Below are 26,706 nucleotides of genomic sequence, written 5' to 3' on the forward strand. Positions count from 1 at the left end.
GTCTAAGTGATTTAGTGCATTATTTCATTTAATCTTTACAACTCTATGAGGCTGGTATTCTTACCAGCCCCATTTCACAGTTGAGGAAACTGAGTCTTAAAGAAATAAATTGCCCAAAGTTAAAAACCTAGTAAGTGTCAAAGCTGAGATCTGAACCTAGAAAATCTAACCCCAGAATGTTGTACTAAGGTTTTTTTTTTAGTTTTTTGGTTCCCCACCCCCAACTTTGGTACTACCTTTAATGACAAGAACAAACTCTCCAGAATCCATTTACTCTATATTTCATTCAATCCTGACAAGGGCAGTAATTTAAGTTTCAAAACCAGCATCACATTAGAAATTGCATATCATAAAGGGAAAGATTGGCTAACTTGAGGCAAGCATACCTATAACAACAAAAAGTAACTGCACGTGGCCTAACAGGAAAGGAATAAACTAAAATTTTATTTAATTTAACAGACAAAAAAAGCACAGCAATTGAGGTTCAACAGGATAGAGTGAACTTACCCAGTGCCACTCAAAAACAATAGACTGGCAAGGGCTGACCCCGTGGCTCACTCGGGAGAGTGCGGCGCTGGGAGCGCAGCGGCGCTCCCTTCGCGGGTTTGGATCCTATATAGGGTTGGCCGGTTCGCTCACTGGCTGAGCCCGGTCACAAAACAGGACAAAAAAAAAACAAAAACAATAGACTGGCAAACTACAGTAAAGAGTTATCCTTTACTGTCAAAGTACGTTGGAAGGTGAAAAGAAAATGAATAATACAAATTCAAAAGGGTTAACAAAGGCTTGATGACCCTGGTGCCTACTACAAAACAAAGCCAACATTTATTTGTCAAGGACTTGACCACACAACAATTATGTATGAGTCATTAAGTAAGCTAATCTACAATGGAGAATACTAGCTTTAAACAAGAGAACAGAACAGCTCTACTTCACTTTACATCATGGATGCATTCCTCTAATAAGTGCTTAATTAAACTTTGACATTGATTCCAGGTCATAATTTTAGAGCTGGGGAGGTGGTGGGGCAGTCAACAAAAAACTGCCCTTAACAATGCAAAATAAATTTTAAAAAGAAACAATCTAGTAATAAAAAAGATTCTTATATTAAATAATTAATTCAATCATTCATTTAACAAGTATTTTACTAAGCACCTACTCTGAATATAGACTTAACCTGTGCATAAACTAGTCTCTCTGTTTAGAAGCAATTCACGTTGCTCCTCTCAAATTTAATGATGTTCTTAAACCCACAACTTATTATTGAGGTTTTAACTTTCACAGTACTACTATCCTTGTCTCTCAGTGATTCCAGTGGCTCATAAATAATGCTGATCTCTTTTACATATAAGGAAGGCAAATAACCCAGCTAGGAAAGAAAAAAAGGAGTGTTCAAGCCTTAATCTGACGGCTCCCTAATATCTGTAAAAGGCAAACAAACATAGAGACAAGGGATAAATGAAGAAAAACTCACTGACTAGGAGTCTCAAGTAATAAAAGGCTAAAGTTATCAATTTTGCCCCATTCCAAATAATAATAATGATTACTATCACTTATTAAGTCCTCTAATATGAGATTTGTAAGATGCATTTGTGCTCATTATCTCTTTTAACCTACATAATCATTTATCCGTTATAACTGTCCCCATTCACAAACAAGAAAACTGGGGCTAGCCGGCTAGCTCAGTTGGTTAGAGAATGTGTTATAATACCAAGGTCAAGCGTTTGGATCCCTGTACCGGCCTGGCACCAAAAAAAAAAAAAAAATCATCATCACAAATAAGAATACTGACTTTGAGGAGGTTAAGCCACTTAAAGTTACACAGTGGAGAAGAGAGGAGCTGGAATGAAGCCTGAGCTCCTCCCCTTTCCCCCAAGCCACAGTGTCTCCCACGCAATTTCCTCCATTCCGTGACAGCACAGCACCAAGACCTTCTTCCTGCTAAATGAGAAAAGTAGGAAGACAACAACACTGTCTGCAAAGTTAAAAGGAGCAGGAGTTTCCTAGCCATGATTTCCTCCTCTCAGCCTAAATCTGAGAAGGAAGAATTCTTTTTATTCCTGATGCTGACTTCCCTCCACGTATTGGCAGCTTCTGAGCATCCTGTCTCACTCACTCTGACAATGCCAGTTGTGTTTTGGCCTTATTTCTCCCACATGGTAGTTTATAAGCTGCTCAGAACAGATCTGATTTTGAATTCAATGAAGACTAGTGGGTACTTGGGCAGGTTTGTCACTCTGGCAGCTATGAAGGAATCCCAAAGGGACCTTTCATGCGGCTTGTTTCCCTTACTCTGTCATCAGCTGAGGCCAAGAAAGTAGAGCCTGCATGGCCATACTCAGCCCCAGCAGTGTGCTAATGAATGAGTTTGTTGATTTGTAAACTGGTACGCTGACCTTTAACAGGGCTGTGTATATGGCTATCTCTACGTGGTTTCCTAAACGCCCTCCCCATGAAGTCTAATCCTTCTGTGTGGAAGTATGGGGGCCACAGGACAGTCTGTTGGTAAACAAACATGTAGAGTGAGGCACTTCCTGAAGCCATCTCACCTGACAATGAAGCACCTCCAAGAGCTTACACGTGGCCTGCAGCCTGCCTGTCAGATCCACTATAAAAAAATGAACAAGCTCCTGGGTAGCAAGTACCAGTGCACGTAGGTTATGCAACGTTGGTAAAATGCTGCTGCACAGGCCTCTGGTTTAGGCAAAAAGGCTACATGTGGGTATTTGAACAAAGCAACTCTGGCTGGGGGAGGGAGAGAGAGGATGTGCACATAGCCAGGGTTCACCATATATAGCAGGTCTGGAGTTGCTGGAATCTGCAGGAGCCTGAATGCCCTACAGCTACATCAAAACTGCTATTGTGGTTTAAAAAGCCTTCTTGCAAAGGCCACCAGTGTCTGCCAGGGCAGTTCTCTGGCTGGATTGGGACTGGCACTAGTGTGCTTTCCAACCCCTTTTCACCCCACACTTTACTTCCTTCTCTTCTTTCTCAGAGGTTTCTTCCCTTCAGCTTACAAAAACATTCCAGTATTTTCCCATATTAAAATTAAAAGCAACAAAATGCTTCCCCTCCATGCTGTTTCTCCCTCTATTGATCATCATCTTGCCTGTCCTTCCTAAATTTCTTAAGAAGTAGTTTACAATGACTTCGTCCCCTCCTAATAACTCCTTAATGTTTACCTGCTGACTCTTTCAGGACACAGATGGTGAGTATCAATAAACACAGTGCCCATCATATAGCTGTTCAGTAAATGTTTGCTGTGCTGTTCGTATTCATGGGAAGAGACCCCCATCCCCCACCACCAAAGGGTACACTCAGACAGGAAACAAAGTGTTGCAGAAGGAGCAGTCCACAGAGTTAGCTCTGGTTTGTCTTGGACCCTCCACTGCTGATTAGTGGCCTGTGACAAATCCCTTAAAATTGCCAAAACTGTCTCCATTTGTAAAACAATGGAAGTGGACTGTGGTTTTTAAACTGTGTTCTCAGTTTCCATGGAGCCACTTAAGGGTCCCTTTTCAGTGGGCATGTTGTGAACGTGTAAAGTAAGCAGGTCATTCTCACCTCCTTCAACACAAGCAGCAATCTTTTTACCCATTTATATACTGTGGCTGAGCATAAGATTTCATTTTTAAAAAGCATTCTGCTGGTAAGTTTGAAAACCACTAGATCTGTCTGCTTGGAATGCTTTTTCATCCACTCTTTCACTTGCTAACTTCTACTCAACCTAGAGGTGTCAGTGTAAGTGTCACCTCTTCAGTGAAGCCCTCCCTGACTGACCCACCACCCCAACTAAATTAGGTACACCTCTTCTCCCACAGAACCTTATCATTTCCTCTCATAGCACCTGTCACAGTTGTATTTTATTAATGATTTGTTTAATGTCTCTCCCCAATCAAGTTCTATGAGGGCAGAAAACAAATCTGTCTGCTGCACACAGTATATTCAATTAGAAAATAAATGCCATAATTTTATGAAGATATGTTTATAAATAAGCAGGTACTTAATTAATAAATTGTATTAATTAATATTAAATAGTATTAACTAGTAATGAATAAGTACTTAATTAGTTACTTTGATAGTTATAATTACTAATAAGAAAAGCAACTTAATACTTTGAGTTAGCCAGACCTACACTTAAATTTCCACTCCACCACATACTAATTATTTAGGCAAGTTCTCTGACTTCTCTACACTTCTGATCCCTCATTTATAAAATGGGAATAAAGTAGTTGTAAGAATGTGTAAGATAATATATGTAAATAAATAAATGATAATATAAAGTATCTAGTAGAAATTATATTTATGAAACACCTGACTTTAAAATAATTTCTAAAAATACAAACTGCATTTTACTACCTTTCTACCTCACAAATATTTACTGATGCAATTCAAATCATCACGTTGTACACCTTAAATATATACAACTTTGTCAAATAAATATTTTAAAATAAAAAAATAAACAGAAATAGTCTGTTGTGCTTAAGTTCTTATTAGAATTTCTAATAAAGTTGTTTTTCACTAAAAAAAAATTCTGATGCAAACTAAGAGTAAGACATGGAGCTGAAGAGAACACATGAGATGTAAAGATAATGAAAATAATTCTTGCTGTCAATAAATTCACCATCCACGAGGAAGACTGAGACAAATACAGTAAAATCTGAAAATGTTATATGATAAGTGCTACAATATAGATTTGCAAAATACAAGGGAACACAGAAGAGAAATTAATTCTGCTTTTGAAGAGAAGGAAAGGTTTCAAAGAGGGGATGATATCAGAATTGGATATTGAAGGAAAAATAGGAGTTTGTCAGGTGGAGAGGAAGGAGAAGGGCCTTCTAGGCAGAAGAAACTGTGTGGAAGACTTGATATTTCTACTACACAGTTTTACTTTTTCTTGCAGAGGAGGGAGTAGTGGTGGTAACAGTACCTAGAATGGTAGCAAATGAGACTAGTAAAGGCAGCAGAGGTCACATTTGGTGGAATATAAATGCCATGCTAAGAAAGTTGTATTTTATCTTGAGAACAATGGAGAATATTAAGGAGTGAGAGAGAGAGAGAGAGAGAGTGTGTGTGTGTGTCAATTTAGTGGGTGACTTCTTGAATTTCTGTTTAAAATAAATTTAAATGACATAGAGAATATCAGAAATTATCTAACATCAGAAAGATATGTTTTACAAAACTTTTGTATCGGATACATGTATGCATTCTGGGCTGCAAAGTAAAATGCATTTGTTACTATGGGTCCAGGGTCAAAAAAGTTTGAGTTAGGTGACTAGTGACTGACCAGGTAAAGGGGGTGTGGGAAAAGCCAAGGAGGACTCCCAGGTTTCTGGTGTGGGCGCAATGCCACTGGCCAAGATAAGGAACAGAGGAGGAGGTCTGTTTTTATCAAATCCATGTGGGTATGCTGGATAGCCCAGACAGCAGACTCTCTCAGCACTTTTTCAGCAGCCACGGTCAATACTAATCTTGTTCAGCAAAGACAATGGACACACAGTCATTGCAGCTGCAAGTTCACATGAATACACAGCTGATAAGGATCCTCTAGGAACTGGAGGGGGTCCCAGTCCTAAATCTCAATCCACAGAAAAACTGTGGAACTAGAAAAAAGCAAACAGGATAAGTGAAACATCAACACTTCTTCCAGGGAACTAAAAGGATGTGAGAAATCTTGTCTCTATTCTAAGAGTCAACAGGAAACCATCACCCTTGGGATTGATCCCAAAGCAAGCATGCTGGAAAGTCTGCCACCAAGGTATTTTTGTTTATGAGGAATTTGTTTTTGTTTTTGTTTGTGGAGGGTTTTTTTTCCCCTACTTTTTTTTTTTTTTTTTTTTAAAGGATGACCGGTAAGGGGATCTTAACCCTTGACTTGGTGTTGTCAGCACCTTGCTCTCCCAAGTGAGCTAACCGGCCATCCCTATATAGGATCCGAACCCATGGCCTTAGTGTTATCAGCACCACACTCTCCCGAGTGAGCCACGGGCTGGCCCCTTTCCCTTACTTTTATTACTGTTTTCTTAGCCTCCCCACCTCTCCCTCACACTACCACATCTAAAAGGTATTTCAATCCCTGTACCTCTAGCAAGTCTACTGAGTCCTGTAATTTGGGAATTGGCTATCACTCAGTTACCTTCCTGGAGCTTCTGGCTAAGAGAACAGGGCCAGAAGAACACAGCTTTTCCACAGACTTAGGGTGGCTCCATCACTCCTCCAACACCCTCTATCCCTTAGAAGAAAGAGTTCCCCACCTCTTCTTGGAGGATCACAGCACAATTGGACCTCCAACTGCTTTTCTGGTGACCCTTCCACTACAATCCTCTACAAACCTGCCCCAGACACTTCAGACAAGTGGCTGCCCTCAAATACTCCATGTTCTTATACATGTTCTTTCTTTTGCTCTTGATGTTCCCTCAACCTAAAATGTCCTCCCTTTCTCCAACTGTAATTCTACTTCTCTTTCATGGTGCATCTCAAATGTCACCTCCATCACATTGCCCTTCTTCATCCAACACTTCCCCCATCCCACCAGCAAATTTGGATTTAGTTACAATATCTTTGTACTTCTACTGCATCTGCTTGTGTCTTGAGCATAGCTTCTTTCACCGTCATCCATTATAGGCAATTATACTTTATGTCTGTTTTCCACTAGACTAAGTTTCTTAAAAGTACAGACCATGTCACGTACCCCTCCAATGCCCCATGGTACTGAACACAGAGTTAGTCCTTAATAACAGTTTGCTGATTCAAATCAAAAAGCTACTGATTCATTCCACCAAAACCTGTAGATCATCAGAACTAAGAGAAGGGAAGTGAAGCAGACAGCTTCCCTCCCCCAACTTAACTTGTGGTAGTATAGCCCACTCCTCTGAGAAATTAAACCAACCTCAGCAAGGAAGACTTAGCAGGCACAGTTTGGAAACTTTAAAGAACTGCAAGTAGTTTCAAGGTTCTCCCAACTACTATTAGTCAGGTATTGACCTTGGGATGTGGTCATGGGGAGTATATATTTTATTTTGCCATCCACTCCCTCTAACACTCTGATACCTTGAGCTATATGGGCAATAAAGAGTCTTTCATACAGGCTCTGAATATTATCTTTGAGCTCCTTTGGGAACAACTTAGCCTTCCCTCAATCCCCCCGCCTCTCCAATGAGTAATTCTACAGTGCCACCTCTGCAATCCTCCCCTCTTGAAAAAGTAGTTTTCCCTCAATATATCCAGCTACTCCCCACCCCTGAACCCACTCCTTAATTTTCACCATTAAGACAGCAGGAAGGCAGTGTGTCTTCTCAGCTGCCTGACTAAAAAATATGGCACATTTCGAAGAACTAATAGGTAGAACTAAAAAGGCTTCGATAGTTGCTGCTTCCTTTATGATCCTATAAACGCAAATTACATTTATTACAACACTTAGCCATTCTGATTATAACTGGCCATTTTATGCACTTATCTCTCAATAGACTGTGAGCTTCTTGAGAACTATTCCTAGTTCTCAGCAGAGTGCCCAGGACATAGTGTGCACTCAATAACCTACCAACTTAGAAAAAAAATCACATAAAATAAACTGCCACCTTAGCCCCTTAGCTAAACTCAGTGACTAGGTGAGTCCAAAAGAAGAAACATTTCAAAGGTGATCAAAACCAAAGTCTTTATATAGTAGTCAGTGCTGTGATGCAAAGGCTCAGCTGAAGGCAGTCTCAAACAAGGGTCCTTTTGACAGAGTAGCCATTCCCAATGTTCCTCAGATACTCACTCTAGTCAAAGTAGTAAACTTAGTTCTCCAGAATTTACTTTCCCAAGATCTGGCAGCTCAATAAATACATTCCCCAGCCCCCACTTCAACGACTTTCCTATATCCTTCTGACCTTTAATACTGCGTAACATTAGATGAAAAATTGATTTTTTTGGCTACTTATTTCACAGCTGAAGAAAAAATATACTGTTTAAGGCGTTAAATATTTTTACATGCAACAAACCTGGCATGAATCTAACCTGTATGCACATTTTAGAGGTACAGGAGTAAATGTCAGTGCTATAATTTGTTATAGGTTTCTGATGACCAGAAATGAAAATGACCACAGATTCTCACAATTCAAACCACTTTTACGTAAATGTGAACTTTCCTAAAACAGCCAGGGGAGAGAACTTTCCGTCCAGGCTCACAGAGTCTCCTAGAGATACTGATAGCATTGTTCATTGGCTTAGGTGTTCTTTGAAAAAATCCTACAAATATTAGTTACTTTCTGGGCCTATGCTTTGACCTTTAATAAAAATATACTTCAAGACACCAGTTATTAAAATGAAAGGGACAGTTTTTAATGCCTGAACAACTGCCATTTTATATAATCAGCACCGCTAAAGGCTATACCTTAAAAGTCAGCAGTGTTTAAAAAAAAAAAAAAACATTTGGTGACTTCACTTAAATTACTCACTTACCAGACATGAAGTAGAGTAATAAGAAACCATGAATTGAATGTATCGGGCATCTGACACCCTAGAAAATAACAATAAAGTATAAATATGTGAGGGTTTAGAGAAGGCATATTGATTATATTTTAAATATTGGTAGGAGTCTGTTCAATTAAAATATATGGCAGTTATAGTGCTCTCTGATTATGCTGTCACAGAGAAGGCCAGCAGAACCACAGCATAAGACGATGGGCTGAAAGAGCACTGAATGCAGACAACTAACCTTCTACTTCCAGCAACCTTACCACCCTCCTGTGTGTCCTTGGGCAAATCACTACTCCCCCAGTCTCAGTTTTTTTACTTTGTATAATGTGGCCTAGATGATCTCTACAGTTGATTCTACAATATTTTCCCTTCCTGGTCTCGAATTCTGAAAAGCTAGGCAAACACCGCCTTGCTTGCCCCACTTAAATGTCAGCTGTTTTCACTTGAGCCCTACTAAGAAGTTTAAGTCTTTCTAGTCTCCTTTTCCTATCTTCTTACTTTAAGGTGACCCAATGTGCTACGGACATGGGCATGTTGGATGATTTACCCAAAAGAAACAACCAGGAGAAAAAAGTGGGGCTCTGGGGAAGTGGGGCTGAATAAGAAAGCATACCATATCTAATGAAAGGCTGTTTGCCACTCCCAGGAATGACAAAACTGGAAAGGGCTTCTCCTTAGTTTCAGATCCCACAAATCAGATCCATGCTCAGACATCCAAGTCTCTCAATTCTCAGATCTCTAAGAAATGCCTCTGGCTGGATGAGGGGGTCCCCCCTGATTAGGCCCTCCTTATTACATAACAGGGAGAAAAGCTGGAGCAAGGGGATGAAGAAAGAAGAAAATCAGTGGGAAATTTGGGCCCTTAGGTAGAATCTGTCCTTTGAAGCAAAGACTCAAGAAAGAAGTGATATCCTCCCTCTGCATTTCAGCAATAAGTGAGGTACTCAATGTACTAAATGATAACATGTAGGGGTCACTAGGAGATAAAACATAGGGCAGGACTCCTATGAGGTACACTAACAGCACCAATAATAATAATAAAGAGCCATAATTCACTGTGGGCTTACTTTGTGCCAGACATTGTAACAGGTGCTTTACATGCATTAGCTCAAAAAATCCACCCAACAACCCTATGAGGGGGGTGTTGATATTATCTCCATTTGACAGGTCAGAAAACTGACTCTTAAAGAGATCAAGAAAATTGCACAAGGTCATATAGCTATGAAATGAGATACCTGGAATTCAAATTCAGATCTGCTTGATTCCAAGCACTGTGTTCTTAATCACTACTCTAACTGCCTTTCTAATACTAATATCAGAGACTAATACTCGCTGAGGGCCCAAACTACATGCCAGAAGGTCCACTGCTAGTCAAGTCAATACATTATCTCACTTAATCCTCATTTCAACCCTGGAGGGAAGTATTATAATCCTTATTTTAGAGATGAGAAAACAGACTTTAAAAGGCTAAGTAACTTGCAAGCAGGGACAATATTAACAGGCTAGTGGCAGGGCTGGGCTTTGAATCCAGGTTTGTCACACAGTGACACCAAAATACTCTGGTGAGCATACTGGGAGGTGCCCAGCAGCTGTCAAGTGGACTTCCTCTCAGAGCCCAGCAGGAGGGAGGTGAAGCTGGCCTGGCCAGCCATACAGCTATTAAGACACATGCCATCTGAGAGTGGGCCAACCATTTTCCACCTAAAACGAGAATAGCCCTGAGAAACTCTCAAGCCCGGATCTGAAGTTGGGTCTTTTTTGGATGCTAAAACAAAACATTAAAAAGAAAAGTTTTCTTGGAAGTCTGTCTTTCAATCTGGAAAATGAAATTTGGCTGCTTCTAAAGGACAATCTGTTCAATTGCTACCTCTACATCAAAGCTTCTCAGCAGCCTCAAGGAGCCTTTCCAATTTTCTCAGAGAGGGAATCAGTTCTTGGGCTGGAAAGCACAGACAGACAGGCCATTAGCTGGACTTGGGTCACAATTTTCCCTTCTGGGGGTCACCTCAGGGCTGAGGATCGGAAAAGAGCTGGCATATGACTGAGTCCCTATACCCACTCGAGTCAAAACAGAAACCCACCGGGTAAAGCCCTAAAAAATAAGATGGATGAATACTGACTATGAGCAATGCAGAAATACAGCAGATTCCTTAGCTTAATGAAATGTGTTCAAACACTTCAAAGTCAAAATCTGCTATAGTATTTTGCCAAGTTCACACCTTGCTCCAATGTATATTGAGTGCATTATTTTCTAAAACTAGGCACTTTCTTTCTCAACATCAAGTTGGAAAAAATTAAATAATTCACTACTGTTATAGAAATGCAGTATCAATGCAGTTGTTCATTTAATGCAGGGTCAGACTGCCTGTTTCAAAACCTTGACTCTACCTCTTATCTTGCTATGTAATTCTGGGTAAAGTGACTTAGCAAAATGGTTAGTACTTAATAGACACTCAATAAATATTCATTATTGTTGTCTTTCAGTGAATTATTTAAATACTAGAGTTGAAATTATCTTTGAAAAATCTCACAAATTATTTAAGATTATGTCAATAAAGTGATGACCCTCAACCACTGACTCAGAACTTACTCATTAAGGAGCACCCCCTCCAAGGTAATCAGTCTCTTAGGGGCTAAAGACAAAGCGGTGTGCAGACACAACGGCGTGGAATTAGACACAAGCTTTACTGATGGCCACCTCTGCTCCAAAATGTTCTTCATAGTAAAACTGACCTCCAAAACACCAGTCAGCAAACTGCTAGGTACTCAGAGAGCATGCTTATTTATAACAGACAAAAGACATCACCAGAACATTTTACAAACAGTGAACTGCTAAGGTATCTTAACACTCAGAATCCCCAATATTTAGCACTCTGGAGCCAAACTTTTGAACACTTTGGCTCTGAAATGACAGAGAGTGTATAACTTTGGCATGTTGTGGAAGTTTTTCCAAGAGGCCAATAGGTATATTGTTTACTCACAAACATATCATGAGTCAACAACTCATTCTTATACAATCTTTATGAAATAGTACCAGTCTCACTTTTGTTGCGGGGTGGGAGTGGTAAAGATGACACTGGCCAACTACCTGAGGCTCTCTATCCTTCTAAAACATTACTGAATTCTCAGGACTGTAAAAGTCAAACCCTAAAATATGAAAAATCCAGGTGAACAACAGCTACATTAAAGGGAAGCTTTATAATATTGGGAAGCAATATATATATATATATATATATATATATATTCCTTTCTCTTATTCCAAACTTGTCTGGCCTACTCTTTAGAATCCAAGCCACAAGAAAGTCAGTCTCATTATTTTGTAGATATTTTTATCTTCTGCCTCCAGATGGTACTTTCCAAATTGCTCCATTTTATTCACTAGCCACAGTTTGGAAGCACTTTGGTTTTTTTTTAAAAGTTAATCTACACAGAAATGACAAAGACAGGCCACAATGGAGCATAATACAAATGAACATGCTATAGGTCTCTCAAATCTTGCCTTAGAAAATCTGAAGTAAAATCGGTGTCACTGAAAAATTTATTGCCTCCCTTGGTAATTACTTCAAAGGACAAAGCTAGGACAAAGCTCATTGAGATGTACATGCTCTAGTTTGTATAAGCATTAGTTTATAATACTAATAGAACACCTCACAGAGGTAGTTCTCATTTAAATATAATAAAATGAAAAATATTGGGCCGTGCCCGTGGCGCACTCGGGAGAGTGCGGCGCTGGGAGCGCCGCAACGCTCCCGCCGCGGGTTCGGATCCCATATAGGAATGGCCAGTGCACTCACTGGCTGAGTGCCTGTCACGAAAAAGACAAAAAAAAAAAAAAAAAGAAAAAAGAAAAATATTAAGATGGATTATCATTTCTAATTTGCGGTTATATTCATAAACAGGCAAAATGTCATAGTGGAAAAAAATCCCTGGATTTTTAAGTCAGACAACACAAGGCTTGGCTAAGCAATCTTGGGCAAGTCATTTAGCCTCTTTAAGCCTCAACTGTTTCTGAAAACAAAACAAAAAAAGGAAAACAATAATAAAAAAAGCCCTTCCTCTATCCCAAATGTAAAACCATACTATGTAAATGTGAGCTATGCGTAAATAACAGTTATAATTTTTATAAACTTTTCTTAAATTTTATAAGTAGTTTACAACAGAATATTTTTGAGTAAAACATGATATGCTAACTTAAATATGTAATAATAGTCTTATTATTTGATACTATAATATTAATATCAACTTAAGACCCTTCAATAATGTGGAGTTGGTTAAGACAAAGATAGCTAGTAAACATCCTTTCAAGATAATTATTTCCAAATTATTTATTAAATAAAATATTAACTAGATGTCTGAGGATGAGATCTTAAACAGATCTGATGAAAAATCCTTAAGCACATGGATTCAAGAAATCATTTAAGAAAAAACCAGCTTCTAATATTAATAGTTTCTTCAACAGGGAGAGAAAAGATATTTTCTCTTTTTGGACTAATTTCTTCTAAAATGAGAAACTTTTAGAGGTTAACAAAGAAGCAGGAAAGTCTTCTTGCCTGGCTATGAATAAAGAAACAGAAAGTAGACCCTAAATTGGAATTACAACTCAATATGGTATGTTTAAATTTCTAATTGCAAATTGAACTGCTCGGATAGTTAAATAAACAAAACAACTTGTATTTGATTTTTTAAACTAAAATAGTTATTAAATAATCAAATTTGTATCTGGCTTTCTTCCATTGTCAGAGAAAAATATCAAGTGCATGTAGTCAGGTGTTTGTTGCTTTAAGGATATGGCTTTCACCACAGAAGTGCACAGAACACATTTCCTACCAAATCTGAGGAACTGGAAATGGCTTAAACTCTCGCAATGACTTTCCCAGTACCTGCTTTAACTATGTAAATAACTACAACCATTTACAGCATCAAAATGAATATTGAATATAATCAACTGCTAATGGTGGTCTAAACTAGTGAAACCCTTTTAGAAAGCACTTTATCAATGGGTTGTAAATAATAAAATTAAATGTCCCTTTTGACCCAATTTTTTTTTTTTGGTGGCTGGCAGGAAAGCATATCTGACCCCTTGACCTTGGTGTTATCAGTGCCACACTCTCCAATAACAGAAGAAAACTAAAGAGGCTTATCGCAGGATTGAAACACAAACACTAGAAACAAAAGAGGAATGATTGGCAAAAAGTCCATGTCAAAATGCTAAGTAAAACATTCAGAATGTAAAACAGGCTTTGTTTACTATGGGTATTCTTATGTAAAAAGATGTATGTGTGAACAAGAGAAATGATAATATCAAAGTACTGAACAAATTTTTAATATTTTTAAAAATCTGCCAAAATGCTTTATATATAGGGTTCTTTTGGCATTTGTTTATTCTATTAAAAGAGAAAAATAGGGCTGGCCAGTTGGCTCAGTTGATTAGAGCCTGGTGCTGATAACTACAAGGTCCAGGGTTCAACTCCTGTACCTAAAAGCCACAAAAAAAAAAAAAGAGAGAGAGAGAGAAATAGACCACTTGTATTATACACTTTGGGCACAAAAAATTGTTTCACTAGTGACTTAAAAATCTATCCTATTAAAACACAACCATAAAAATGAAAAGTAGATTCATTTGCCTTTCCAGAACTATCAAACAGTAACTTACTTAGAAAGAATTCCTCGAAGTCAGTTTTCTCCACACAGCTAGTATACATGCGCAGGGCTGCAATCTTAATCTTCTAGACAAAGAGAATAAAACCAAACTCAAGACATGACCAAGTTGATGTTTTGGTGCCAATAGACATGGATCACAGAATCTTACATTTCTTCAACTACAAGGAAGGGTCCAAACCTGTCTCTAGGTAAAATAAATCAATGCAATTTTTTTTTTCTTAAAGCTAGCCATTTATACAGACTTCATACAATCTTCATATTTTAGGATTTTAGCATGAAAATGACGAAAACATTTTTCCAATATTTAAATGAAATTTCTCCTTTACTTCAAACCTATTTCACCACATTTGAGCCTCTAAACCACTGTTCAGCATTATCTGCATTGATTCTTTATAATCTGATACTCTTTATATTAAAACATTACCTATTCTTCTGTCCAAAATCAATCAAACAAACAAAATCCCTCAAGCCTTTAATCTTTCCTCAGAGGCACTACTAACTATTCTATAAATCTTTCATTTGGGGGGAGGGGTCTTTTTTTCTGTATTTTCTTTAGTTTTATAGTTTGCTGCTTAACAGAACACTGGATATAAATAAGGGTTTCTAATAAATGTAAAATATAGAAGAAACAACTTTTACTATTCCCCAAAGCACTAAGAATTCTCTTAGGATCTTGACTTGAGAAGTGGTTTTAATTTATTCACTGAGCTGTAGACTTAAGATTTGTATATGTTACTGTACGTAAATTAAGCCTTAATAAAAATAAATCTAAAAACAAAAAAACAAATTCTTTAAGAGTTGAATTGTAGGTCGAAGACTAACTCAGTTTTACAGAAACAGGTATTTCATGGACTTGCAAACATTTCATTAAGGATACAATTAAATAAATTAGCATATCAACAAAAGGATTGTAGAAGCTTATTTTTTCTTATAATGGCAGGGAAAGTTACAAACTCAAATATGCACAGACTGAAAACAAATATGCACAGACTGATAATGGCATCTCAACGGAAGAAAAACCAACCTAGAATTTAGTGGAGCTATGTTATTAAGACTCAAAGTCACCAAGGATATACTGTACCCAATACTATATAATGTTCATATTTTTTATACTCTCTGGAGTCAAAACAATGGTGTCTCTGATGGGCAGAAATACAATAAGTTAAGGAAGGATTATGTCTCTTGCTGTAATTATAATTTTTTAATTTTTTTGGCAGCTGGCCTGCACAGGGATCCAAATCCTTGACCCTGGTGTAATACCTGTAATTATAATTTTTCTATTTCCTAATTTAAGGTCTGTTCATGTTTTCAAGGCTTTTAGTCTAAAGCTCATATAGGGAAAAACAAAACGTACAACAAATGGAAAACTGATATGCCTATCTGGGGAGTTAATCAGCATTAGAAGACCACATGTAAACAAAATCCACAGTGAAACACTAAGAAAAGAAGAGCAAATTAAACCTAAAAGCAAGTAGAAAGAATGATATAAAGATAAAAAAAGATATCAGTGAAATTGAAAACAGAAAAATTAAACAGAAAATCAAATCAAAGAAGCCAAAGCTGGTTCTTTAAAAGTATCAATAATATTGATGACCTTTAGTCATAGTGATCACAAAATAAACAAATGAAAAAAGAGAGGAGACAAATTACCAATATCAAGATTCAGAGGAGGAACATCACCACACATCCTAAAGTCATTAGTAGAATAAGGAAATATTATGAACAATTTTAGTCAATGAATGTGATTACTTAGATGAAATGGACAAATTCCTTGAGAGACGCAAATTACCAAAGCTTCCTAGAATAAATAAATAACATGAATAGCCCTGTATCAAACAAATTGAATTTGTGGTTAAAAAACTTCCCACAGAGAAAACCCCAGGCCCACATGGCATCACTAGAGTATTCTAACAAACATCTAAAGAAATGACACCAAATGTACACAAACTCTTTCAGAAAACAATACGAAAGAACACTTCCCAGCTCATTCTATGAGGGCATGAGCCTGATATCAAAACCAAAGTCATTAGAAGGAAACAAAACTACAGAACCACAGCCTTCATGAACACAGATGCAAAATACATCAACAAAATATTAACAAAGAATCCATCAATAATTTAAAAGAACAATATATTGTGACCAAGTGGGATTTATCCCAGGAATGAAAGGTTAATTCAACATTGGCAAATCAGTCAGTATAATTCACCATATCGACAAACAAGAAAGAAGCCTGTTTAACCTTATTAACACCTGCAGTTCTTGGAAGTATTTGACCACAGAACACAATTTGGGAAGCACTGGTCTGTACCATAACGAAACTAATGATATCCTAATGATACAATTATCTTAATACTTGGTCCTTGACAGGCCTATTGCTATTCTTCAGACAGGGAGTTTAGGACATCTGTTAGCTCTTCACTTCACTCAACAGATAATTTGGTGAGTATCTAACTCAGTGCCTCACACTACTCTGGATGTTGAGAATAAAGCGGTCAACAAAACAGACAAAAATTCCTGCCTTCACGGAGTTTCTGGCCCAGTTCAACTACAGACAAATGTATAATTTTAACTAAAATTCCTATTTGTCTATTTCTTGCTTTGTTTTTGCTTTTTTATCCCCGCAGTTTCCTTCAGATAAAGTCCTCTAGATTCATAATTCATCACCCTGCCTGAGGAAAGGGAGACTCACGTTCAAGGCCCAAGTCTTTCCTTGAGAAGGAAGCTTTCCCCCACAACATGTTCATGAAAAAGCATTCATTACAAATAATGAAGACTTCACCAGATTAGCCAGTGTATTTATACAGTGCTCATACTGGTATAGTCAGGAGCAGTTTACAGTTCTTCACTTTTCCTGAAGCAAAGCCAAGCCTTTATACTTGGGTGAGCCATTTTCCTGGACAAATCTCTAAAGCAAGTCCCTTAAGACCATCGCACAGGGACTAGAAATAACAAGTTGAGGAAAGAACCTCTTCAAGAATCATGCATTAATCTAAGTTAGGAAGTAGTCTGACTAAATTTCCACCCAGTCAATACAAGCTATTCTGGGGCCGGCCCGTGGCTCACTCAGGAGAGTGCGGTGCTGATAACACCAAGGCCCCGGGTTCGGATCCCATTAGCACGAGGCCCCGGGTTCATTCCCCGGCACCTCCAAAAAAAAAAAAAAAAAAATACAAGCTATTCTGGTCCTTGGATGACTTCATGTTTATTTCATTCTAACTCTGGAAGACTTGATCAGTCCACTTGACTAAAACAGAAGTAACTAGAACAGCTTTAGGAAATGAAAATTGCTCTCCCATTAACTGGTGCATTTTGTATCACCCTACAAGATGAAAAATGAATCTAGTAAAAGGCTTGCACTAACAGCTTTGTGAGAGTTGGAAGGGGCTTTTTAGTCATTTGAACCTTCTATTCTGTACTAGAATTCCTTCTACAGCATCTTTGATTTCCAGTCAACCATCTGGGCCCTTGTTCAAACAAGACCAATGACCCTGTAAGGCTACCTATTCCACTGGAGGACAATTCTTGTTAGATTCTTGTTTTATTGAACTTAAATCTGCTTCACGTAACATTCATTAAAAATAATGCTGCCCACTGGAGTACCTAAGATTAAGTATCTCCTTTTTTTTTTTTACATTTGCCCCTCAAATACCTGAGAAGGACCATCATATGTTCTCTTTTCCAGGCTAAGCATCCCTATTTCCTTCAACCATTCTTCTTTTAACACAGTTTCTAAAGCTTTCAAGAGACTCACTGTCTACCTCTAAATACATTCCAGTTTGTCAGTGTCCTTCAGAACAGGAATAATTTTTTTGGCTTAATGATAATATGGAAACTACTTATCCTATGGCATGTGGCTGAATATGGTAAATGTTGTCCTTATCTTACCTGATATTGCTATATAAAGACAATGAAAAAGAATGGTTAGGGCCGAGCCCGTGACACACTCGGTAGAGTGCTGTGCTGGGAGCGCGGCAACGCTCCCACCGCGGGTTCGGATCCTATGTAGGAATGACCAGTGCACTCACTGGCTGAGTGCTGGTCACGAAAAAACGGCAAAAAAAAAAGAATGGTTATTTCAGGATCTCAAATAAGTAAGGAAAAGCTACATTTAAAACCCTAAATATGATTCTAGAAGACAAATGGGAACTATATATGAAAATGTTAAAGAAAAAAATAGAGAAAAGATTGTTGATACTGCTGATGTGGACATACAAGTAGGTACTTTAATCCCTAATCAAATAATGTGAAAATACAAAACATTTTGCCAGTGGAATCCAATACAAGTGTCTAGCCATAGATTTCTGAGTCAATATTGCTGAAAAGGGCTCTCAGTCTTTCAAAATGGAAAGTTATACCTACATTTTCTCACCCAAATTATATTAGAATGTCATACTTTGATATTTTGATGACAAGTAATTTAAAAATGAAGGTTACAGAAAGTAGACACTGCCATATCATGAAAGGTTTTAAAATGCAAACATTCAGGATTTAGTTGAGCTTACAAGGGAACCAAGAAAAATCAAAAGCTAACTTAAGCTAAAAGAGTGAAGAAATTTTCCTGATGGTTTAGTAATCTACCAAATGGTCACCAATTTTCCCTCAAGAATCACTGAAAAACACGCTAGACAAAGCATATGGTAGCAACCAAGTGGAACCCTTCACCAACAAATGAGTAAAACAGTAAAATTCTTCTCTATTTTCTTTATTTCTGCTCTCATTTCCCTCTTCTTTTAATTTCTAATTTTCAAACAAAACACATATTTTAAGTTTTTAAATCTAAATGCCATAATCATATCCTTTTTTTTTTAAGTAGGAGGAAAGATTCTGGTTAATAACATTACCAAATATACCAACAATTACCAATTGTCAAAAAATTAAGATGTAAAAAATATAACTTTGGGGCTGGCCTGTGGCTCACTCGGGAGAGTGGGTGCTGATAACACCAAGGCCACAGGTTCGGATCCCATATAAGGATGGCCGGTTAGCTCACTGGGTGAGCGTGGTGCTAACAACACCAAGTCAAGGGTTAAGATCCTCTTACCAGTCATCTTTAATTTATATATATATAACTTCACTGAACATAACTAATATTTCTTTAAAAGTACTTCATAACCTTAGGGTCTCAAGGAGAACAGTATTACTTATTATTTGTATTCTCTCTCTACTTTTGAAAGCCCATTTATAAACAAATGCTGTGGAATCACTGGTCACTTTTCAGAATTCATGTAAAAGAGAGATTACAGAGAAAACCCTATATTTGCCACAGTGAGAATTGTGAGGAAGAGAACAGACATCATAAAAAGAAACCAAAAGAAGTCTGTATGAAATTTAAAATTCTCATTTGAATCCGAATGAGTAACTGGCATTACTTGGCATTTTGAGCAAAGCTATATTTTCTAGAAAAGTCTTCCTTACTCCTTTATGTTTGCTTGCTCTGATTTATAACTTATGACTGGGTAGGCTTATCCAATATTCCAGAAACCCTGAAAGGCATAAAAAGGCACTTCCACCACAGTAATAGAGATAATACTAGCAGATAAATGGGCCGAGAAGAGCTGAACCACTAATGTTTTATTACTTTAATTGGTCAGCGGTATTGTCATAAAAGCCCAGGGGCAGTATGTACCTGATGCAGACTAAGAGTGATATACCTAGCAAATATGCCTCCACAATAAGAATTACAATAAATTACAGACTTAGTTTATAAAAAGATGCTTATCAGTAAAATTCTAAAGAAAATCACTACAATGACCTAGTGAAAATCACTTATGGATATGAATTCATCAGAAAATAATGCTTCCTTAAGAAAGTTGCCCATCAGGACATTTGGTCCATCTGACCCCTTAGAATTCATCTATCTATATGGCACAACATGTAGCCAGGGACAGCTCAGTCTTATTGGCGGGCCAGCTACTGTGAGATACTTCCAAGGAATCAGGTTGAAGGAGTGTTTCAGCCATAAACGTTGTATAGATCTGACCTGGAAGCAGTGGTGGGGGTGAGGAGAACATTTTTAAGAAGCTCCCAAAATAACGTATGAATTTCATAAAAGCAAAGCAGAAGCTTTTAAAAATCTTTTATGAGGAGGAGAAAGAACAAAGCCCAAAAGGAAAAGTGAGAAGAACTTAAAGGACTTTACCCATTTACTGTATTTCAAAGGTCCTGTGAATCCCATGGCTTCTATTATCTTTGTGAGGGCACCAACCTTCTCCTCAACAGGCTGTGGGGAATCCTTAGTAGCAGGAAGCTATTTAAACAAAGACAAGGAAAATAAAATTAGTTTCAAAAAAAATATTTTTAATAGAATGCTTTTGTTCCTTATTAGGTCTGAGGGGATTTTTATTGCTTAGATTTTTTTCACCTAGAATTTTTAACTCTCATTTTTTTAGGCATCTTATCACTCAGTGTAAACACATCTGTAACTATATTTAGCAAGAGATGTACTCCAATTTCAGAGCAAGACATACCCACCTCACTGACCATATGCCTATAAACACATGTCTAGGAAATATTAGAATAAAAGTTCTATCAGAAAGAGTACTCTTAAAAGTAAATCTTGACCACTATCTCCTAAAGAACAATTCTGAGAAGACGAACGTTCTGTTTATTGATGTAACAGGAAAAAGAAAGAAAAATACTATCTGAAAGCATTCAAGCATTCAAAAGTCATCCAAAAGCACAATCAACCAAAAGCACTGAATAATCATTTTGGTTTTTTGCCATAAAAAAGTCTTAATACACTTAAAAAGATTAAGATCACAGAAAATATGTTCTCTGACCAAAATAACAGAATGAATAAATGTTTTTAAATCTCGCATTCTTTATTATAACAAATTTTATAAATGACTATAGAAGATATGAGTCTTGTAGTCTGCAAATAAACTCCAAGGAAAATCTGTTCTAATGCTAAGCCTCTTCAAATGAAGGAAGGCTATCTAACCAATAAGAAATTCCCAAAATACTAAAGTAATATAAATTTTACTTTATTTATAATATGCAAAAAATTGATAAAGATTTTTACTTTAAAGCATTTTCCAGGCAAGACAGTACAATGGAAGAATCACAAGACGGACTCAGAAGGCTTAGGTTCAAATATTCAGTTGGTCTGTCACTTACTATCCTTGTGACCTTGAGCAAATCACTTCACCTTCCTGAGCCTCACCTTCTGCATTAGCTAAAAATCCTTACCTCAACTAGCTAACAATTTTGTTAAGATCCAATTAAGAATGTGTGTGAGAAAGCACTCTATAATAACAGAAAACACTAATAATTCTCACCTTATTTGTAGTGTGATACTTCTTACTCAGGGGTATGTCTATTCCAGGAATCTCTCCTGTTCCACCAAATGCTTGAGACTGGCTCATCTGGGGCCACTGGAGGATAAAAACACAAATATAAGCATTCACTTAGTTAATCTGAGCAGAGCTGCTTCAAAGTAAAGACTATAGAATCTTTCCAACCTTGCTTAGTTCAGTTCCCAGTGATCTGATCACCAAGAGGATCCAACATCAGCATCTAGAATTGTGTGTGCTACATGGTAGGTGCTGGATAAATATTAAATACATGAAGAAATAAAAGGATTCAGCCCTGGAAATTGGAACTAAATCCTGAGTCAATTCTAGGAAACAGAATTGTGACAAGTACCTATTTAAATATTGGCAGCAAAGCAATATATGAGAAAAAGCAAAGACTTTTAAGTTTAAAACCTGCTTCTGCCACCAATAAGTTCAGTGGCGAGTTGGCCAGTAAGCTCAATCGGTTAGAGTTCAGTGTTATAACACCAAGTTCAAGGGTTCAGACCCCCATATCCACCAGCCTCAAAAAAAAGAAAAAAAGTTCAGTGGCCATGGGCAACTTACTGAATCTCAGTTGTACTAAGGATTAATGGATATAATATATGTAAATATACACCTTTCACAAAATAGCTACTCAATAAATAGTAGAAGTTTCTATCACTACCATAAATATCATTGTTATTTACATCACAATTGTTTTCCTTTTTATGTTCACACTGCATTTGAAAGCAATTTGGCAATATATTACCTATTATTTACAATTATCATGTGCTAGATACTATGCTAAATACCTTACATATTTTTCCATATTTAATCTTCAACACAACCCTGTTAGGTTGGTATTACTATAATCAAGAACAATATACAGAATTTTGAAAATGAATTTGAGGCTGGCCAGTTAGCTCAGTTTGTTAGAGCATGGTGCTGATAACACCAAGGTCCAAGCAAGGTTCGACACCTGCACCAGCCAGCCACTAAGAAAAACAGAACAAAAAAAAAGAAAAGAAATTCCTGAAGAGAAAAACTAGATCTAAGACATCTTCACTGTATCATTATTCACAAGAGTGAAAACTGGGGGAAAAGTCCAATAAGGAGATGGTTTATTAAATTAAGGTACAGTCTCTCAATGGACAATCAGGTAACCATTGAGACTTTTTTAATAAGACTTTTTTTAGAGTATTTTTAGGTTGGTAGCAAACTGAGTGAAAAGTACAGAATTCCTACATACCCCCTCCTCTACACTGCACAACTTCCCCCACTATCAACATCACACACCAGAGTAGTACCTATGTGACAGTGAAACTATACTGACACATCATTATCACCCAATGTCCACAGTTTCCTTTGGAGATTATTATTTTCAACAACATGGAAAAAATGGTTATAATATGTGAAAATTAAAGGTAAAAATATGAATGCATAAAGGCAAGTTATGAAAGGAGCACACAGAAATGAGAGTTATTTTGTTAAGCTAAAATTATGGATAAGTTTAAGAATCTAGTTTCCACACTCTCGGTAATGTTATATTACCTTTACAATTAAAAGGGGTGAGGAGGGAACAAGAAAAGGGTTATCCCTTCCATTTTGGTTTAATCCAAGAACAGATGGGACAAATGGAATGTAAATGGTTTTTTCTTTAATCCTAACGAAGAAAAAAAAGAACTTCTAATTGTGGAACGTTACTATTTACTTTTCTTTCCAAACAAAGATATTAAAAGATTAGTCAGGAATCTTCTGGTCAGTCCCAAGGACACTTATTCTTTAATTCATAAGTATCAAGAAGGCTTTATAAAACATAGACTAAACACAGAACACCTCCCATTACATCACATACATCAATGTAATGGTCCATCTGGAATACAAAGCACTTAAACTGGTTCAAATAACACAACCAACAGCAGCTTCAATGAGCTGTGCTTTGGGCTGAGTTCTCTTCTGCTAGATTACATGATCTTTCTCTTTCCCTATAGCTCCAGGAATAACCAATGGATTCCTTCTGTGACTGTCCCACCACCTGCTGTATTTCTGACCTACCATTATTCATGACAACATTTTACACTATTGTGAACTACCAAAGTACCTATGTATCTAGTACCAAGGGCAACATCTAGTCTCCCCACACCTACACATATCTATACACACACACATTTACTTTTTTGTACTACCCACTCTTGCCCTTGTCCCCCCAAAAGGTTCATTCAACCCTTAAAGACCTCAGTTTTTCCTCTGTTTAAATCGAAAAGATATCAATAAACAACTTTTTGTAAGGGAGAAAAAAATACCCTGAAATACTCAAATGTCACTTTTTCAAAGAGGCCTTTTCTGACCACCTAACCAAAAAATAGGTTCTTACCATTCCATTATTTTCTATCTTAGCAGTAGGCTATTCATTTCCTTCATGGTACTCATTATAACGCATAATTATATATTTATTTATGAACTTGCTTATTTTCTACCACCCTTACCAAAAAGATACATAAGGGTACAAACTTGGTATGTTACCAGAATTAAGTACAGTGCATTGCATATAAACACTCAAATATTTGTTCAATGAACAATCCCTACCACCCATACAATTTTCATTTCTTTGGGTGGGGTGGGGCTAGTTGGTACAGGGATCAAATCCTGGACCCTGGGAATTTTCATTTCTGACTTCCTTCCTGTCCTTGTCCACACACACCACACATATATGCTTCCTTCATCTAACCTCTATTAAATGCCCACAACATGCCAGCCCTTTTAACCAGGTTCTGGGATACAAACAGAATCCCTATCCTTAAGGGGATATGAATCCATAGGGATTCATAATCTTGTGAAGAGAAAGAACTCTTACCACATAAGAAACAGAACTGAGTATCACATTCTTAATATCACTATTCAAAAAGCCCCAAACTGGAAACAATCCAAATATCCATCAACAGAAGAATGGATAAATGAATTGTGGCATATTCATATAATAAAATAATATACAACAATGAGAATGAATAAATTATTACTACAAAGAACAACATGAATGAATCTCTAAAATAAAGTTGAATGAAAGCAGACAAACACAAGAGACTACATACTGTATGTCTAAAAGGCAAACTAATCTGTGGTATTCAAAGTGAAGACTGTAGTTATCTTTGGTTGGGGAAAGGGCCTAGAAGGGGATGAAGGAGGCTTCTGTAGATCTGGTAATTTTCTATTTCTTCATCTGGATACTGGTTACATTCAATTTGTAATAATTCATTGAGCTGTATACTTACAAGTTATGCCTTTTTCTATATATATTATACTTCAATAAAATGTATAAAAATGCTTAAAGATATGGAATAGACTGTGAACAACAGAAATTTGGAAATAGAAAAGAATGACCAAGAGTCATCAGAAAAGACCTCACAGAGAAGAAGGCAGGACAGAGAAGAATGTAGAATGAGAAGGCAGGGGTGAGGAAGCATGGTATAGTGTAAAAAGGAAAAAACACTAAATCAGAAGACTTGAGCTGAAGCTCCAGCTCTGCCTCTCATAAACCTGTCTGAGAGCCAAATAAAATAATGTATGTAAATGAGATGTGTAAACTACAACTCATAATATAAATGTAAAGATAAAATATAAAATGTTAACTACAATGATAAACTCTTTTGGAAATAGTCCCTCGTTAAAAGGAATATAAGATTTCACTCTTATTTTTTGCTTTCATAAAAGATCTGAAAGTGAAGAGGCCTCCCTGATAAGAAAGAGAGAGAGAAGAGAAAAACAGACAGAGAGGGAAGAAAGGAAGCAGGGACGGAACCAGGCAATTCCTGAATACCATGGGTGTGTGTGTCTGGTCCTTTTAGCAAAACTGTAAGCTCCACCAGGGCACAGCCCATCTTATACTTCTTTTATTTTCTGTCCCAATGTGCAACACCAGTCTGGGCATGAAGTCAGTACTCAATAAAAATAGGTGGATTTTTTTTCCCCAAAGAGGACAACTTGGAGAATGTCCAAAAAAGAACCACAGGAATGATCAAAGGGATGAATAAAAGGTCCTAGTGGAAAGGTTAAAATGAATTGAGGCTGTTTAGCTTGGAGAAAAGGCAACTGGAGGAATCAGAATAACAACACTTGAGCTGGAAGAAAACTCAGAGATCTTTTAGTCCAACCTTTTTACTTCACAGATGAGGAAACTAAGACCAAGGGAGAGGTTGCAACTTGGGTAAGTTAGTTTTAGGACAAACTTTTTTTTTTAGTTTCACTAGTGAGGAAAAAACTTACCCAAGCAGCATGAACATAAATAGCAACAAAAATAGCAGTTACAACTTACTGAAGATCTACTATATGCTCAATACCTATATGCTCGGTGTTCTACTTGCGATACCTCACAACAACCTTGTAAAGCAGATATTATTTTTTCCTATTTTAGAAATTAGGATACTAAGCCTCAAAAAAGTAAAGCTCTTTAAGGAGTAGAACATATATGCAAAGCTATGTTCTGTCCCCTGTACCAAGCTGCCTTCAAAAACCTGAGTAGAGATTAACAACACTGGCTCATGCACACTTAGGACCCAGATCTTGATTTCTAAATACTGTTCTCCAATAAAAGGAACCAGTGCTCCTTGGAGAAATGATTGAATTAGGGCTAGGGCAAAGAAAACACAACATGAACCTAAAACATCTTGTGGTGCCAGGAAATAAGGGAGTGTTCAGAAAATGATGGGGGCATGCAGAAAGAAACTTGAGTTTCCAATAGCCAAAACTGGGACAAGTTGATCAACAAGATAATTAATTAGAAAATGAATTATAACTCATAGAAAAAAGTAAATATCCATGAGCTCATAATGACATAAATAATTTAATTAATAAATAAATAAATGGGAAAGAAGTGACAGTACTTCCTTACAGGAGAATTCCAATTAATAAATGTAGGAATGATGGAAATAGAAAATCATCATTAGGCAAACACCACAGTAATGATTGTTGCAGTCAATAACCATGGATAGAATCACCAACTTATCCAGCACTCTCACTTCTGGGTATACATACAAAAGAATTCAAAGAAGGATCTCAAAGAGATATTTGGACACCATGTTCACTGCAGCATGATTCACAACAGCCAAGAGGTGGAAGCAATTCAAATGTCCACTGATCCAAACGAATAAAAAAAATGTGGTGTGTATACACACACACACACACACACACACACAGAGGAATATTATGACTGTGCAAATATCCTGTTTCTCATCATATATTTTTGCTCACTAATTTAAGCAGCCATTTAAAAAGAAGAATATCATGTCACATGCTACAACATGGATGTACCTCGAGG

The 26,706-nt window shown here is 37.1% G+C and overlaps 1 protein-coding gene across 1 annotated transcript in view; it reads right to left on the bottom strand.

The window, feature by feature from the left end:
* Window positions 1–26,706, bottom strand: part of LOC134376418 (ubiquinol-cytochrome c reductase complex assembly factor 1) — a 91,849-nt gene that overhangs the window by 47,657 nt on the left and 17,486 nt on the right. The window contains exons 3-6 of the mRNA XM_063094982.1: window positions 21,399–21,494; window positions 20,261–20,368; window positions 14,114–14,186; window positions 8,443–8,500 (exon numbers count right to left, since the gene is read on the bottom strand). Coding sequence (XP_062951052.1) covers window positions 8,443–8,500; window positions 14,114–14,186; window positions 20,261–20,368; window positions 21,399–21,494 — 335 coding nt within the window. The remainder of the gene's footprint in view (window positions 1–8,442; window positions 8,501–14,113; window positions 14,187–20,260; window positions 20,369–21,398; window positions 21,495–26,706) is intronic.

Source organism: Cynocephalus volans, chromosome 1 (genome assembly GCF_027409185.1).
Source record: "Cynocephalus volans isolate mCynVol1 chromosome 1, mCynVol1.pri, whole genome shotgun sequence".
Lineage (NCBI taxonomy): Eukaryota > Metazoa > Chordata > Mammalia > Dermoptera > Cynocephalidae > Cynocephalus > Cynocephalus volans.